Source organism: Triticum urartu, chromosome 2, assembly GCF_003073215.2.
Source record: "Triticum urartu cultivar G1812 chromosome 2, Tu2.1, whole genome shotgun sequence".
In the NCBI taxonomy this organism is placed as follows: Eukaryota; Viridiplantae; Streptophyta; class Magnoliopsida; order Poales; family Poaceae; genus Triticum; species Triticum urartu.
Genome location: NC_053023.1, coordinates 330,934,416 through 330,951,604, shown reverse-complemented (window position 1 = coordinate 330,951,604; position 17,189 = coordinate 330,934,416). Strand labels below are relative to the sequence as shown.

The following is a 17,189-nucleotide window of genomic DNA, read 5'->3' as shown; positions in this document are numbered from 1 at the left end:
GATGCAAAGGGGGCAAGCGCAGCCGCGGAGTACCGAGGCATCAGGCAAAGGTTGCCATTTCGGTGCAACGAGACCAAGACCAGGAGGACTACGAGATGGAGGTCACCGTGGAGCCCAAGACGGCGTCATCACCAGAGCTTTGCATAGGCGAAGACTACTTTTGTCAGGATAGCTGATACTTGCTGTCCCCCTTCAAATTAGCCCGCCATTGTTGGCTCCCTTCCCGCTCAATATTTGGGAAGAGGACCAGGGCCTCTATAAATAGGACCAGCCACCCACATAGCAAGGGGGTTCGGTCGGTTGAAAGAAGAAAAGAGAGAGAGAGAGAGAGAAAGAGAGAAAGGTGACTGAACTCCTCCGAGCAGTTCATCGCCCTAGCCAAGAACAGACCCTCGCGAGGCTGTTCTTCCTTGTATGGTTCATCATCATCAGCCTAAGAGGCAATCCACCACACCACACACTGGAGTAAGGTATTACACCACAACGATGGCCCGAACTAGTATAAACCCTGTGTCTCTTGTGTTGTTCTTTTCTTAGTTTGGACCCTAGCATGGCGGAGGGGTGCAGGTAGGAGGAGGCGGAATCTCCGCGCACACCCCAGTGTTCGAACCTCAAGGGTCTGCCGGAACCCGAAATCCGACAAGGATAATAATAGAATGCATATTCTTGTCAAAAACACATCGCGCATTTTGAAAAGTCATCTCAAAGCTTTGTGCCGAACGTGGATAGATAGGCGCCTTTGGGTTCGCAAATGCCACCTTGTATGGGACAGCAATCTACTTGGGCTGTTACAGAAGTGATTCGCTTTACTCTTGGGAATATAAAAATTATATTTTTCATATTTAATTCAAGTGAACTGTAATTAACTTATTATGTACAAAAGCTGAGAAATTACAATACACACTTGCCTGGAAGGGGTCTCCTGGAAATAATGCAGATCGATGAGAAATCTCATCTTCCTGCTGGTTGATCAATTGAAGCTTCGCGTTGCCCTTGCAGGCCTATTAATTTCATCGTTCTTGAACTCTGCGAATTGGTTTTGCAATGAAGATATGAAGGAGAGGTCGTCTTCATTCAGGCTGGTGGCTGCTCTCGGACCTTTGGTCGAACAGGTGGTGGGCGGTGAAAGGAGGTCGACCATCACCCGGCACCAGAGCCAGACCCGCCACTCGTGTGGAGCCTGTACGTGCCGATGTCCGAGCCCGTTGCCGCAGCGATCGCCGGATGTGAGCAGAGGGCACACAGTTGCTTGTGGAGAGCAACCACACCATCACGTCGTAGCTCAGGTTCTTGGCCGTGGCGCGCTGGTCGGGTTCGTGGTCGTGGCGCACTGGCTGAGCCCCTGCGTCCTGGTCGGGTTCCTGACCATGGCGCGCTGGCTGTCCCAGGGCGAGGATGGGCGGCCCACAGGGCGTCGCGTCGCGGGAGGGCCAGTGTTAGGACTGCAGCGGGAAGTGTTATTTCTTCAGTTAGCGCTAGTTGCGGCTACAGATAACGATTCAGTAGATGGAGGGTTGAGATCGAGCCTCGCTTTACCGTTCTCTGTCGACCGTTAGATGTCTACTGTTCCGTTTCAGTCGTTACTGTTACGTTTCACCTGTTGCCAGGAGGCTTTCCACCTATAAAGGCAGTCGGGTTGTGGCTGGCCAGAGCATGGAATCTTCTCTATGAATTGCCTATATGGCCAACTACTCTACAGCTAATACACACACAGCCCGATCTGGGTGAACTTTTCCCCAATTCGTCTTCCATCTCTCTCTCCTTCTTGATCATTTCTATAGCTTGATCCTGACAAATTGGTATTTAGAGCAAGGTTTTTCCTCGGCCACAAAAATTTTCGTCCATAGGGAGAGTAATCCCACCCAATTCCCTCCCCATGAGTAGATCAGAACCGAATTGAGCCGGAGCGGTGCGAGTGGCCGCGATCTGTACCAGGGCGGCGTTGGAGGCGGCGATTTGTACCAGGGCGGCGCTGGTGGCGGAGAATTGCTCGGCTGCAAACCAGTAGAGCAGAAAGGTTGCTGGGGAACAATTCCGTGGTGGTAAAATTCCTTGTCTATCGCTGGTTCGTGCAGCTTTGGCGGAGCGGAGCGAGAAGGCGGCAGGATCTGAGCAGAGAGCCGGGTTACCGAAGTATTTTGGCAGCAAAATTCCTTCTCTCTCCCTCAGATCAAGGTGATGGGCGCGCCAAGACCATCGACGAGCCGGATCTACAGGAACTGTTGTCTCTTCGAGACGACATGGGGCTCGTGTAGAAAGACCAGTCACAGATGTAGGCGGATATGGCAAAACTGCATGATGAGGTACATTCTATCAGTTCCAAACAAGGGGATATATCTGTGCAGATGGGCAATGTAGAGCAAGTGGTGATGGACTTAGGCAAACAGCTCTCCATGATCAATTCAGTTTTGCAAGCATTAGTGAAGGCACCAACAAATGGAAGCACTACTGAAGTCCCATCAAGCTCTCAACAGAGACCAAATTCACCAACAACCTCTCAGGAACAGATGCAAACTCAACCGTTGAGAACAGAGAAACTCAGGAAACAATTGGAGGCTGAAAAGGAAAAGACCAGGCAATTGGAAGAGCTGCAATAGCAGAATCTGCCTCCTATCAGAACCAGTAGACCAGCTGCTCCACCAGGGTTTGCACAGCAAGGAAGACCAGAGCACTTAAGTCCTTTGGGCACTCCAGTTACAGCCAGACAGTCCACTCACACCCCTATTTTTAAGCAATACTATCAGCAAAATAGAGATAGGCAGTTGTGGCAGGGATATGCAAAGACCTATGAATAGGATATGCAGTGTCAATTCATGAAATCCTTGACCAAAGGGCCTAAAATGGATTTTCCTAGGTTTGAAGGAGAAGACCCAGTGGGTTCGATCAGGCAATGCAACAAATATTTCCAAATGTCAGGGGCACCAGAAGAATACAAGGTTTCCTTGGACCAATTATACATCATTGGGGAAGCAGATGTATGGCTGAGAAGATCAGGTTTGCTGAAAAAGAAAGTTTCCTGGAAGGAATTTTGCACAGAAATCACTAAAAGATTTTCTGCACATGGCTCATATGATCTCACAGAAAAGTTTAATTCAGTGAAACAGTCTAACAGCATAGTTTCTGAATATACAAAAATATTTGAAGATCTCATGGCTGATGTACAAGAGGAAAATCCAGAATTAGGAGAATCTTGGTTTGTAAGATGCTATGTTAATGGATTAAGAGAAGGCATCAAATATCAAATTAGACCATTGAGACCTCAAACCCTCACTGATGCCTACTGGTTAGCAAAGGATGTGGAACCTTGTCATCTCCTGCAGTGGCAAACACAAAAAGAATATCAGTCCCTTATAACAACTACTACCGGAAAAACACTGGAGGTTTTATCTAGAAACAGCCTATTGTTCCTCCTATCCAGCAACAAATTCTTGTCAGGCACAATGAAACTCCTGCTAATAATGCACAGAAAATCAGAAAACTTGGAGAGTGTTGGAGATGTGGAGATAAGTGGGTACATGGCCACAAATGCAAGTTAATACCAAATGTTCAAGCCATGCAACAAGAACCAGAGGAGCAAGTCACTTATGATATTGAAGAGCAACAGTTGGAAGATCAGGCAGAGCAAGTAAATGACGGAGATCAGGCTATGTTCCTTTCTGCTTTTGCCATGGGACAACAGTTAGCCGTGCCAACTCCTACAGTAATCATTCATATCAATGGGAAGAAAGCTGTAGCATTGTTGGATTCTAGTAGTACTACCTCTTTCATAAACCAAGATTTTGCAGTTAAGGCAAACTGCAACATGCTGCCTGTAAAACCCAGAAAGATTTCAGTGGCTGGTGGGGGCACACTAACATCTACTGCAGTTGTACCTCACTGTCAGTTCCAGATTTCCAAAGTGACACTTTCCCACAGTTTCAGAACACTGTTCCTCCCAAGCCATGATGCAATCCTAGAATATGATTGGTTTACTGCTGTGAGCCCTGTGTCATTTGATATTCCAGCCCAGCAATTCAGTTTCACACATGAGGGCAAGCAAACTGTTTCAACAGCAATGTTCACTACTGCAGCTAGTGTGAAGGAAATGCCTGCTAAGAAAGTGGATAAATTATTAGACAAAGGACCTGAAGTGTTCCTGTGTCAAATCCACAACATACTCTTGGATGCACCAGAGGATTTTAAAACTCCACCACAAATACAGCAGTTATTGCTGCAATATGCTGATCTATTTGAGGAACCTAAAACACTGCCACCTCATAGAGCATTGGACCACAAAATACCTTTGGTAGAAGGTGCAGCTCCACCCCAAGTTAGGCCTTATAGAGTGCCCCAAAATCAGAAAAGAGAGATGGAGGAGCAGATAAAAAAATGTTGGCTGCACATCTCATAAGACACAACCAAAGTCCATTCGCTGCTCCTGTGTTGTTAGTTAAAAAGAAAGATGGGTCCATGAGACTGTGCACAGACTTCAGAAAACTCAATGCTCTTACAATTAAGAACAAATTCTCTATCCCTGTAATAGAAGACCTTTTAGATGAACTGCATGGAGCAAAGTATTTTACTAAATTGGACTTAAGGTCTGGCTATCACCAAATCAGAATGTCACCTGAAGATATCCATAAAACTGCATTCAGAACATTCTTGGGCCATTTTGAATTTCTGGTAATGCCATTTGGCCTGTCCAATGCCCCTGGAACTTTCCAAGAATTAATGAATACCATATTTGGTCCTTATTTAAGGAAATTTGTGTTGGTTTTCTTTGATGACATACTGATCTTCAGTAGAAACCTCACAGAGCACTTAGAGCATATTAAGTTGGTCTTGGATCTTTTAAGAGAGCACCAACTTTTTGCCAAAATGTCAAAGTGTGTGTTTGCAGCTCAGAAAGTGAAATATTTAGGGCATGTGATTTCTGCTGATGGTGTGGCTACTGACCCACAGAAGATCTCTGCTATAGCTGAGTGGCCTGTGCCTGAAAATATCACTAAGCTTAGAAGTTTTCTGGGTTTAGCAGGGTACTATAGAAGATTTATCAAAAGTTATGGTGTTATATGCAGGCCTCTGCATGATCTGCTTAAAAAGGGAAATTTCCATTGGTCACCTGAACATACAAAAGCTTTCCAGCAACTGAAACAAGCATTAACTTCTGCTCCTGTTTTGGCTTTGCCAGATTTTTCCAAGCCATTTGTTTTGGAAACTGATGCTTCAGGAAAAGGGATTGGGGGCTGTTCTAATGCAGCAAGGAAGGCCAATATCTTTCTATAGTTCATCTTTATGCCCTAGGAATGCAGCTCTGTCTACTTATGAAAAAGAGGCTCTAGCAATTTTGGAGGCACTAAAAAGGTGGAGGCACTACTTGCTAGGGAAAGAGCTCATAATTAAAACAGATCAGCAATCACTGAAATTCATAACTGATCAAAGAATCACTGAAGGAGTTCAGCACAAACTAATGATGAAATTGTTGGAATTTAATTTCACAATTCAGTACAAAAAAGGTATTCACAACAAGGTGGCTGATGCCTTGTCAAGAGTTCTTCCTAAATGTATGGCTATCTCTGCAGCTACTCCTGTTTAGGCAGAAGATCTGGTGCACAGTTACCAACAGGATCCTAGTAGTGTGCAACTGTTGGAAAAAATGATGTTAAACAAGGATAAGTCACTGTGAGACTACTCCTTAACATCTGGAATTATTAGATACAAAGGAAAAATTTATGTGGGTAACAACCCTGAGTTAAGGTATAAATTGATTGTGGCCCTACACAGTTCTCCAGTGGGGGGGCACTCAGGAAGGAGAGCAACATATCACATGATCAAAAGCATCTTTTATTGGCCTGGTATGAAAACAGCTATAGAAAATTTCATTGCAGCCTGCCCTGTTTGTCAGAGAGCAAAGCATGAAACTTGCTTGCAACCTGGTCTGCTTGAACCTCTTCCAGTGGCTGACATGGCCTGGCAGCATATATCCATGGACTTCATTGAAGGACTACCTAAATCTCAAGGAAAGGATTTGATCATGGTGGTTGTGCACAGGTTTACTAAATACTCCCACTTCATACCCCTGTCCCACCCTTACTCAGTGCTCAGTGTAGCCCAATCCTTTGTGGATAACATTATTAAGTTGCGTGGTCCCCCAAAACTAATTATCTCTGACAGAGACAGAATTTTCACCAGTCAGCTTTGGAAAAATATCTTCTCTGCACTCAATGTGGAACTAAGGTTCAGTACTGCTTATCATCCACAAACAGATGGCCAGACAGAACGTGTAAATCAGTGTTTGGAGACCTATTTAAGATGCATGACTACATCTGCTCCAACCAAGTGGCTTTCTTGGCTATCCTTAGCAGAATTCTGGTATAATTCCATTTATCATACAGCCATTAAAATGTCTCCATTTCAGGCTCTCTATGGATTTCCCCCACCTCTCATCTCAGAACTGGCAATACCTGGGCCTGATGATGAAGAAGCACATGATTTTTTAACTGCCAAGCAACAAATACTGCAACAACTTAAAGAGAATTTGTTGGTCGCACAGAACAGGATGAAGAAATATGCAGACAATAAGAGGGTGGAAAGAAGCTTTCAGGTGGGTGATCCAGTGTACTTGAAGATGGCTCCGTACAGATTAGCTACATTTGGGTTCAGAGGAGCACTGAAACTACAAAACAGATTCTATGGTCCATTTTTGGTGCTTCAGAAAGTAGGCAAAGCAGCTTACAAGTTGCAGTTTCCAAAAGATGTACAGATCCACCCAGTGTTTCATGTGAGCCAATTGAAGAAACACATTGGGGACAAATCTATACTAGACCCTAACTTACCATTGGTAAATGCGGATGGGACAATCAAAACAGGCCCAGAAGAAGTGCTGGAGGTTCGTCAAGTTCCACGACAGAACATGCCCGTCGTCCAGTGGCTTATCAGGTGGATAAACCTGCCTCCTGAAGATGCAACATGGGAAGACGCAGACTTCATCAAATACACCTTCCTGGAGTTCTTCAGCTCTACTACTCGCGCTTGGAGGGAAGCAGCGGCAACGCCGTGAGGACACGTCGACACTCAAGGGGGGAGCAATGTCAGGACTGCAGCGGGAAGTGTTATTTCTTTAGTTAGCGCTAATTGCGGCTACAGATAACGATTCAGTAGATGGAGGGTTGAGATCGAGCCTCGCTTTACCGTTCTCTGTCGACCGTTAGATGTCTACTGTTCCGTTTCAGTCGTTACTGTTACGTTTCACCTGTTGCCGGGAGGCTTCCCACCTATAAAGGCAGCCGGGTTGTGGCTGGCCAGAGCATGGAATCTTCTCTATGAATTGCCTATATGGCCAACTACTCTACAGCTAATACACACACAGCCCGATCTGGGTGAACTTTTCCCTAATTCGTCTTCCATCTCTCTCTCCTTCTTGATCATTTCTATAGCTTGATCCTGACAGCCAGGTGGCACGACGGCGCCGGGCCGAGCTCACGGCAGGGCACGGGGTGCAGAAGCAGAGCGTGAGGGAGCGGCTGTCTGCGGTGACGGGCAACGGCAGCGTCCTGCCTAGTGCAGACAAGCTGCTTGACAGAATGTGAGAGAGAGAGAGAGGTGTGTCTGCGCGGTGTCAAAGTTTATGCCATGTCAGCCCATCAGAAACGGTATCAATGTGCGTTTAGTGACCAATTAGCGTTTTTCAAAAACTGTCGACACAATGACGACGGTTGTCTGAATAAGGGTCCCCAATTGTGATGATTTTTTGCAATTTACCTCTCGTATGCCTGACGCTATTCTTTGTAGCTAGCATAGCCATGCCATCAGGCCAGTCCAACAGGCCTACAACCCATATCCATCACCATGGCGGTTTCATTGACGAGTACGACACACCCTGACATTGCCAGCCTGAATGATGAAGATGTCGGTTGCTCGGCCACATGGGAGGAGAGTACGGTCAGGCGCTAACTTTGCCCACGTGATTTTGTTTTTCTATCAGGTTCCTAATAAGTCATCCCATCACAAAATTTACAAGCACCTACAAGACTCGAGCATCTTTGGTGCCTGAATTTTTTTGATTTTTTTGCTATTTTTTAAATTTATTATCCATAAGTAGAAGCAGATGCAACCGTGCACGAAAAATGCTGCATTCCACACTTATCACAGTCAATAGTACTTTATGCAGGTACTCTCTTTGATGATGTAACCCCTATGTAAAACTCTCAAAATTTGTGTATATCTTCCACTGCGGGACTCGTACAGCCATGAGAAATATATTCAGGTAGGTCACCCCATCCTCGTTGATTGCTCGAAAAAACATAAGCAAAATCTATTGATGATAGCAAATAAAGGGAGCATTTGGGTCCTCAGCAAGATTAGTTATAGCCTTATCAGAGGATGCTAGAGGCTTAGTCCTCTATTGATGATAGCAAATAAAGGGAGCATTTGGGTCTTCAGCAAGATTAGTTATAGCCTTATCAGAGGATGTTAAAGGCTTGGTCCTCTGCAATGCAGCTTGTTTGGTGGTACATCTGAAAATAGAGAAATGAATGCATCTTCCGGCACACGGCTTCTAACCCCTCGGTTGTTGTGTCGTGCACCGCCAATGAAGTTTCTATGTGGTCGGCTGCTGATAAGCTGAAGATTGTTAGGCTGATACAGACCATGAAAACTTGACTAGCTGGGCTAACAACCTTTAGCTGATGGCAAGGTTGCCTCTGAACATATTCGATGCTCTGTTCCTTTGGTTTGAGAGTAATCCGGGATGCAACTTGTTTGGTGGTATATTTGAAAAGAGGGAAATGGACGCGTCTTCCGCCAAATGACTTCTAACCCCTTTGTTTTGTCGCGCATCGTCAAGGAATTTTCTATGTGGTTGGCCACCGGTAACCTGAAGATTGTTGAGCTGATATAGACCACGAGAACCTTACTAATCACTAGGTGGGCTAACAACCTTTAGCTGGTGGCAAGGTTCACTCTAAACATTGCCGATGCTCGGTTCCTTTGGGTTGAGAGTTAATCCGCGTCATTGCAAATTGTCTGCTCTTGATTGATTTCTCCATAGAAATAAAAAAATTAAAGAATACAACTAGCTAAGTGGCAGAGCAGATTTGGTCTTGCACCAACCAAAAAAGAGCATATAGCTGTTTTGTCGCGCATCATCAAGGAATTTTCTATGTGGTTGACCACCGGTAACCTGAAGATTGTTGAGCTGATATAGACCACGAGAACCTTACTAATCACTAGGTGGGCTAACAACCTTTAGCTGGTGGCAAGGTTCGCTTTGAACATTGCCGATGCTCGGTTCCTTTGGGTTGAGAGTTAATCCGCGTCATTGCAGATTGTTTCCTCTTGATTGATTTCTTCATAAAAATAAAAAAATTAAAGAATACAACTAGCTAAGTGGCAGAGCAGATTTGGTCTTGCACCAACCAAAAAAGAGCATATAGCTGTTTTGTCGCGCATCATCAAGGAATTTTCTATGTGGTTGACCACCGGTAACCTGAAGATTGTTGAGCTGATATAGACCACGAGAACCTTACTAATCACTAGGTGGGCTAACAACCTTTAGCTGGTGGCAAGGTTCGCTTTGAACATTGCCGATGCTCGGTTCCTTTGGGTTGAGAGTTAATCCGCGTCATTGCAGATTGTTTGCTCTTGATTGATTTCTCCATAAAAATAAAAAAATTAAAGAATACAACTAGCTAAGTGGCAGAGGAGATTTGGTCTTGCACCAACCAAAAAAGAGCATATAGCTGTTTTGTCGCGCATCATCAAGGAATTTTCTATGTGGTTGACCACCGGTAACCTGAAGATTGTTGAGCTGATATAGACCACGAGAACCTTACTAATCACTAGGTGGGCTAACAACCTTTAGCTGGTGGCAAGGTTCGCTTTGAACATTGCCGATGCTCGGTTCCTTTGGGTTGAGAGTTAATCCGCGTCATTGCAAATTGTTTGCTCTTGATTGATTTCTCCATAAAAATAAAAAAATTAAAGAATACAACTAGCTAAGTGGCAGAGGAGATTTGGTCTTGCACCAACCAAAAAAAAGCATATAACACTGTTTTGTCGCGCATCATCAAGGAATTTTCTATGTGGTTGACCACCGGTAACCTGAAGATTGTTGAGCTGATATAGACCACGAGAACCTTACTAATCACTAGGTGGGCTAACAACCTTTAGCTGGTGGCAAGGTTCGCTTTGAACATTGCCGATGCTTGGTTCCTTTGGGTTGAGAGTTAATCCGCGCCATTGCAAATTGTTTGCTCTTGATTGATTTCTCCATAAAAATAAAAAAATTAAAGAATACAACTAGCTAAGTGGCAGAAGAGATTTGGTCTTGCACCAACCAAAAAAGAGCATATAGCTGGACGCCCACCGTGGGGCTCGAACCCACGACCATGCTTGGTTCCTTTGGGTTGAGAGTTAATCCGCGTCATTGCAAATTGTTGCTCTTGATTGATTTCTCCATAAAAATAAAAAAATTAAAGAATACAACTAGCTAAGTGGCAGAGAGATTTGGTCTTGCACCAACCAAAAAAGAGCATATAGCTGGACGCCCACCGTGGGGCTCGAACCCACGACCATGCTTGGTTCCTTTGGGTTGAGAGTTAATCCGCGTCATTGCAAATTGTTTGCTCTTGATTGATTTCTCCATAAAAATAAAAAAATTAAAGAATACAACTAGCTAAGTGGCAGAGGAGATTTGGTCTTGCACCAACCAAAAAAGAAAAAAAGCATATAGCTGTTTTGTCGCGCATCATCAAGGAATTTTCTATGTGGTTGACCACCGGTAACCTGAAGATTGTTGAGCTGATATAGACCATGAGAACCTTACTAATCACTAGGTGGGCTAACAACCTTTAGCTGGTGGCAATGTTCGCTTTGAACATTGCCGATGCTTGGTTCCTTTGGGTTGAGAGTTAATCCGCGCCATTGCAAATTGTTTGCTCTTGATTGATTTGTTCATTCACGATGCTTGTCTTTTTATTTTCATTTTTTCCTTTTTGCGATCACATCGCGCTCATGTCCGACCAACGCTAGGAAAAATAAGAAAAGAACCAAAATACTGTGCAAGAACTGAGGTCATATGCGCACTGCACATACCACATCACACCGAATCATCGTCTGTACCTAACAAGCCAAACAAGCGACTCAGAACACATTCCCCAGAACCAGAATCACCAAGAACTAGGCTAACCAGTAACCACAATAGTTTCTGGTAGTGCTCATCTCAAACTCAAAGCCCTACAAAATTTTACAGAAATTATACACAAGCTCGATCCAAGAAGGAAGGAAGCCATGGCTGTATGTACAGAAGGGGCCAGACATGGTCAAATGCTATAGGGCCAACTACAGAGCTACAAGACCGTGTTGCACAGAAGAGTTTGCTACAAAAGCCTAGACGCTATCTCCTGAAGCAGAGCACTCTTCTGCGAGGCCGAGATGGTGCCGCTGTTCTCGGCGTTCTCCAGGATGTCGGCCATTATGGACGCGGCGTGGCTTATAGGCTCTTCAGAGACTCTCTTCAGCATGAAGGCCTTCATAAGAGAAACACATGTGTAAGCCAGGTAGGAAGAAAGCACGGTTAAACTTATGCAAACGAGGGAGAGACCAAACCTGGGCGTGATGAGAAACTTCTATGGTGCATGGCTCCTGAGACCATGGCTCTCCATCGACTTGGATGGGCATCGGAGTAGTGATCTCAATCTTTATATGATGCCCTTGAGCCAACCTTTGCGCGCGAGAAAGCCCTACCTATAGCAAGATTATCATATCAATACACAGTCCACACTGAATATATATATCACAAAAAAAAACCTGAAGTCTATAAGAACCTGCAGCCTTCCAAGATGCAGCATTCCTGTGAAGCTAACTACTTCCAGCGTCTTGTCATGCATGGATTGAGGTTGGAAAGTGTCGGAGACACTATCCTCATTCTTCCACAGGTCAACCCCTCCCATGTAGCTCCGGATGTTGGCCACAAGGATACCTTCGGCGTCCTGCAACAGGAGAAATGTGACAAGGAACAGGATGTAGGCTAAATCTTTTTCTTCCAATTTGGGGACAGCTAACCACACTTGCCATGTAGTGGGCATTGCCTAAACGGGATATGCTTCTACATTACTCCATCCAAAAGGGATACCAGATATGCCAAATTACTCCTCTGTATCGAAATATAAGATGTCCTCTGACACTATCAGTGTCAAAAAGTGTCTTATATTTTCATACGGAAGGGAGTAATTTTTAGAACATGAACAATCAAATAGCAGCAACCATCTTAACAGATCACGTTCATCACTGTTGCATAAACTTGGTCTCTTCGTTTATTATGTCTTGCAGATATGCCAATGCAAGGTTATGTGCTCACTAAGACACATACAAGAGAAAAGGTAAGAAAATGTGATCCACTTTTACCTGAGGAATTTCAATGTTGGATCCATCTATCTCAAGCTTGACTTCCCAAGGAAAATAATAGAACATGTTATCCATGATATTCTTTGCGCCTTCTTTTGCATAAAGCACTTTATTCATGAACTGCAGAGAAACTAAATCATATTGCTGTGACAAAAACAGATATGCAGCTGTATATACAGAACGATGTAGAATAGGGAGATAGCAAGTTGCAAGCATGGAATCTGCAAATAAAATTACTATTTATGGATCAATCATAGCAAGAAACCTTAAGAGTGAGCAACTGAGAAAAAGAAAAGGAGAACAAACTATCCAGAATGTGCAAATTTCCACAAAGTACCCAAGAAATTAAAAAAGGAAAATTCTAAATTACATGACTCATCCATCAACTATTTTCATTCAACAAATCTGCTAGGTTGAACACTTGTCCCAACACTTGACCAGATTCCGCATGCCCAATGCCAATACATCGCCTAAAGATCCCCAAACGAGTAGCAAAGCCACATTGGCTCAACAAAATCATCAGTGCCATTTCAAAACTAATTATTTCTTTTCAGGCTAGAACATTACACTAACAGTTTGTATGCTATCATTAGCAGCTGGACACACTAAATTTTTACAAATCGAAAACGTTTTGATAAATAGACAAGAGAAAAATAGACAAATATCTCGTCTTGTGATTTAAAGAGAAGCATAAAAACCATTAGGATCAAAGAAATTCAACACTCTAAAACATGTACGTTCACCATGGATGATCGATGTAGTTTTCTATACCATAAGTACCCTTACAACGGGAAGCTGAAAAAATTACATGTTGTTCCTTCCATTGCACACAACTAGCCATTCGATTACTTTTGGGAGGGGAAAATGAAAATGTATCATGGTGTAATGTTTCCACATGTCTGATTCTGCGCAACTGTGCAACCAAGCAAGAACACCAACAAGTTTACTTGCAATTAAAGGAAAAATGCCTTCCGTTGTGCACATAAGCGGGCGGGGAGCAAGCAAGGGTTACCTGGCTATAAAACCGTTCAGGGTTTTCCTCCCTCAGGTTGTGGATATCTAGAGCAACCTTTGCATCACAACCAACCCCTGAAAAAGTATCACTATTAAGTACTAAGGTATCTATAATGCAAGAACTATACAGGGATGCATTTGAGAAGAAGATGGATAAACGTACCAAAGTAATTGTTCATAAATTTTGGTGAACACATGAGCTTCCCTTGATTGTCCTTTATAGTGATCTTCCATCTGTCCAGAACAGTAACTGCCGCATGCTCGACATCTTTCAAAACTGAGAATAAACCTCCCCGCTTTTCAACAACACCAAGACCACCACCCCAAGACAAAACCCTCGCAAGATCGTTGCCAGTACCAGCTGGAAGGATGGCTACGGGAGGTGGCGCTTCAAACTTTTGTTTCTCAATGGCATCCAAAACCCAACCAGCCGTGCCATCACCACCACAAACAAGAATTTTGAAGTGAGGTACCTTCCGAAACAAAGATAAACCAACTTCTGGTCCTTGATGCTTGCCCAACTCAAATACCTACGGAAGAGTTAGCACTTAGCAACCCAAATGTGAACTCTAGTTTTATTACTCCTGCCAATCCATAGTAATTGTCGCTTGTACTAAATCAGCAACATTTAATATGGATCAGAGGGAGTATAAATAAATGGGCCAAATCCATAAGATTGAAATGATTAAGAATTGCCAGATGGAGCATTAATTGAATTCTACGCAAGGAATTTGCAATCATGCACTAGAAATCATAATAGTATAACAAGTGACACATAGCATTAAGTTTTGAACAAAATAAGCTGGGACAGGATTATTCATGCTATGGCACAGAGCTTACGCCCTTCAGAGATACTATACACGAGTTATGTGAATGAAAGTTCATATACAGTATGCTAGAAATAAATCAAATAAGCAGCATTGATCTGAGCAACTGAAGAAAGAAGAGCACATTATTTAAAGCTGGTAAAAGTTTAAAGGCAATAACTAATTGCTACACCAACCTGTAAAGGATTAAGAAGGATCTGCAGGCGCTGTCTCAGTGAATCGCCACTCTGGGCACCACTTCTCTTGTTAATGAAAACTAGCAATGGCCTAGAATCAGAAGGCACGTCCACAATTTCATATTTTTGATTATTCTGGGCATGGGACATCTCATGCTGGCCATTTGGCCTGCTAGTAGCGTTATCCGCTATGAACTGTTTATCTTTTTCCGATTCAGTGCTTTGATGCACTTCATGAAGTTTACCATTGACATGATCATCTCTCTTAGCAGTGGTGTTTGATCCTTCTGAGTCTCCGTCAGTATCAGATTGTGGCTCAGCAGTCCCAGGGCTCTCTGGCTGAGAAGGACCAATGTCTTTTTTGTACCTTTTGCTACGAATTCTAATCGTCTCCCGCACAGTGGAAGCCAATTCATTAGCCCCACTTGTGATAGAACTGAAAAGTCCTGTTGCACCTGTCCTATGAAGCTCCTTGACACACAGAGGTGATAGTATCAACCGTTTCAATGGGCCCAAGTCACAGACATCACCAGTTTCCTTGGCTAAGTTGTTGTGGCAATCAACATGCACTATCCGTTGACACCACATACAGTACCAAATTGGAGACCCTGCGAGAAAAGCTCCACTGCAAGATTCATCACAGTAGCAACAGAATGAGTCTTCTTCAGATCGATCTGCTGTGTCAATCCACTGGACAGCCCACTGGTGAATGACATGGTCAAGACCAACCATAGAAACGCATTTGCAATCTTTGTGTGCATTCCCTGAGCAACTCGGATGTGCAGTGGCACCACAAATATCACACTCATGGATAGTCCCCCCCAAATACTGTGGCGGTGAAACAGACTTCAAGCATACACAGCATTTCAGACCTTTACTGCGAGAGCCAAGTTCTTTCCTCCAAATGTGGGAAGCGGCAGGGACCTTGTCTTTCAGTTTCTTGTACTTCTTTGCCCTAGCTCTGATAGCTTTCATCAAGCTCAAGCTGATGTTTTTGTTCAACTGATTGATGGTATAATAAATTGTCACGCCACCTACCAATGCAAAGATGACAGTAGCAGCTATGACAGACCAATACTCTGACAGGTAGGCCGAAATGTCACTCCAGCTTGGAAGCGCCATCCTGTACATTTCTGCAATGTGGTAGCATGGCAGTTAATTGGGTAAATACATTTTCGATGGAAAATGATGGCTGTATGGTGCTATCAACAAGTTTTTCGGCTGACCTCTAGCGATGAGCAAAGATAAACTAGTCCATCCATGAAAAAAAAGATAACTAGTGCATACCTATGCAAAAGTTGGTATCTACTTCCTCTTGCCTCATAATATAAGACTTGACACGGTGTGTAGTCAAAAAACGTCTTATATTATGGGACAGAGGGAGTAGCAAATAAATATACCACACAATTATCATGTGTGGGCCATGACTGCACTTGTTATTGTTACTGCCAGTGTCATTCCTCTATACTGCAAGAGATACAATGAGAGTATGGACCACGATATTTGGTACCGCCTCGTGTTCCTAGCCAAGTGGAAATGCCAAAAACTATTGCCTATGTTTTGAAATAAAACCCATGGTGACATTTGGTTACTTGACAATGTGTTCTATCTCCGTGGATTGTTGTGCTTCCTGAGAAGCTGGAAGAATCTGTTCCAGGAACCCTTGATCAAAACGACACACAGCACACAGGTAGGCCCAGGATCCCGCCCGCTGCTAACAACTCGCCCAATCAATCCACCACGCACGAACCAGCACCCCACACCACACCCTAGAAGTTCATCCTCCATCCCTCCCTCCCCGACGGCCCTGGAAACAAGCCACAAAACAACAAACCAAACCCTGACGGACCTAGAAACAAGCAACGCCACCTCAGGTAGGCAGCCCTCGCCGGAACCCTAAGTCCCCGGTCCTCCCGTCGCCATGAACCCCCGAAATGTTCCTTCTCGTGCTAATTGGGGAAAAACCGTGCAGGGAGGGAGAGATACCTCGCGGGGCCGCGGGCGGGCGGCTCGTCGGGCGGAGCGTGAGACCGGGATCGCGGCTTCTTCCCCCTCCTCCTCCTCTTCTTCTTCCCCAGCCCCTCCTCCTCGCTCACATTGCGTCGGCGCGCCCCCGCGATTCCGATTCCGACATCTCCTCCGCCTGCTGCTCCTCCCGCTCCTCCCCCTCCTTTCCCCTCCGGTTTGATGCTGCGGAAAGGGGCCAGAAGCCGCGGAGCCTGTCATAATACGGGTCGGAAAAAGGTTAAGAGGGATATTTAATGCGTGTTAGTGAGTTGATCACGACACTTTGTGGCGTTCGGGGGTCGCGGGCCACGTCCACCCGCGCGATCTGCGCCGTTGGCGGGGCGACGGACGGGAGGGATCGGGTGATCTCGGGGCGAGCTTTCCCTCGGGAGTGTGATTCGTTGCCTGATTATTAGTTTAGCGGTGTGGTATGGGCGGTCTGTTGGGCCCACCTGCAGCGGGACGGTGCGCCCTGGCCGAGAAGCTTCGTGAGTAAGCCAATGCTTTCGCTGCTGTTGGTGCGTGCTACGCGCACCCGGGCGCGATGTCGGTGGTGGCTGGGTTGGGGTCACTGGCCAGCGGGCCTACAGTTTGTACTTTCTAGTCCAGAAAAAAAAACAGTTTAAGAGCATGGTTTGTGCTTATAAAGAAAATACTTCCATTGGTGTGGTACTTCCCTCTGTCAGGAGGCTTAGGGCAGTTCTTTTGGGCAATTTTCCCAAAATTGACCCCCTTCCCAATTTTTTTCAGAATTGTCACTCCATTTTTTCTATAATGACTC

The 17,189-nt window shown here is 44.7% G+C and overlaps 1 protein-coding gene across 1 annotated transcript; it reads right to left on the bottom strand.

Annotated features, from left to right (window-relative positions):
• Positions 1-11,131: 11,131 nt before the first annotated feature.
• Positions 11,132-16,616, bottom strand: LOC125537209 (diacylglycerol kinase 1-like). Its single transcript, XM_048700510.1, has 8 exons — positions 16,388-16,616; positions 14,402-15,534; positions 13,562-13,928; positions 13,397-13,473; positions 12,385-12,504; positions 11,805-11,969; positions 11,587-11,724; positions 11,132-11,507 (listed from the first exon to the last, which is right to left on the bottom strand). Exons 2-8 carry the CDS (start codon positions 15,530-15,532, stop codon positions 11,358-11,360), a joined length of 2,148 nt encoding a protein of 715 aa, XP_048556467.1. The 5' UTR covers positions 15,533-15,534; positions 16,388-16,616; the 3' UTR covers positions 11,132-11,357.
• Between the last annotated feature and the right edge of the window lie 573 nt (positions 16,617-17,189).

Excerpts from the sequence above, each read along its gene's own strand:
- LOC125537209 (XM_048700510.1), bottom strand. The coding sequence starts at position 15,532 with ATGTACAGGATGGCGCTTCCAAGCTGGAGTGACATTTCGGCCTACCTG. Across the intron at positions 13,929-14,401 it reads TCCTTCTTAATCCTTTACAG|GTATTTGAGTTGGGCAAGCA; the intron begins GTTGGTGTAGCA and ends ACTCTTCCGTAG. Across the intron at positions 11,725-11,804 it reads TGCATCTTGGAAGGCTGCAG|GTAGGGCTTTCTCGCGCGCA; the intron begins GTTCTTATAGAC and ends ATCTTGCTATAG.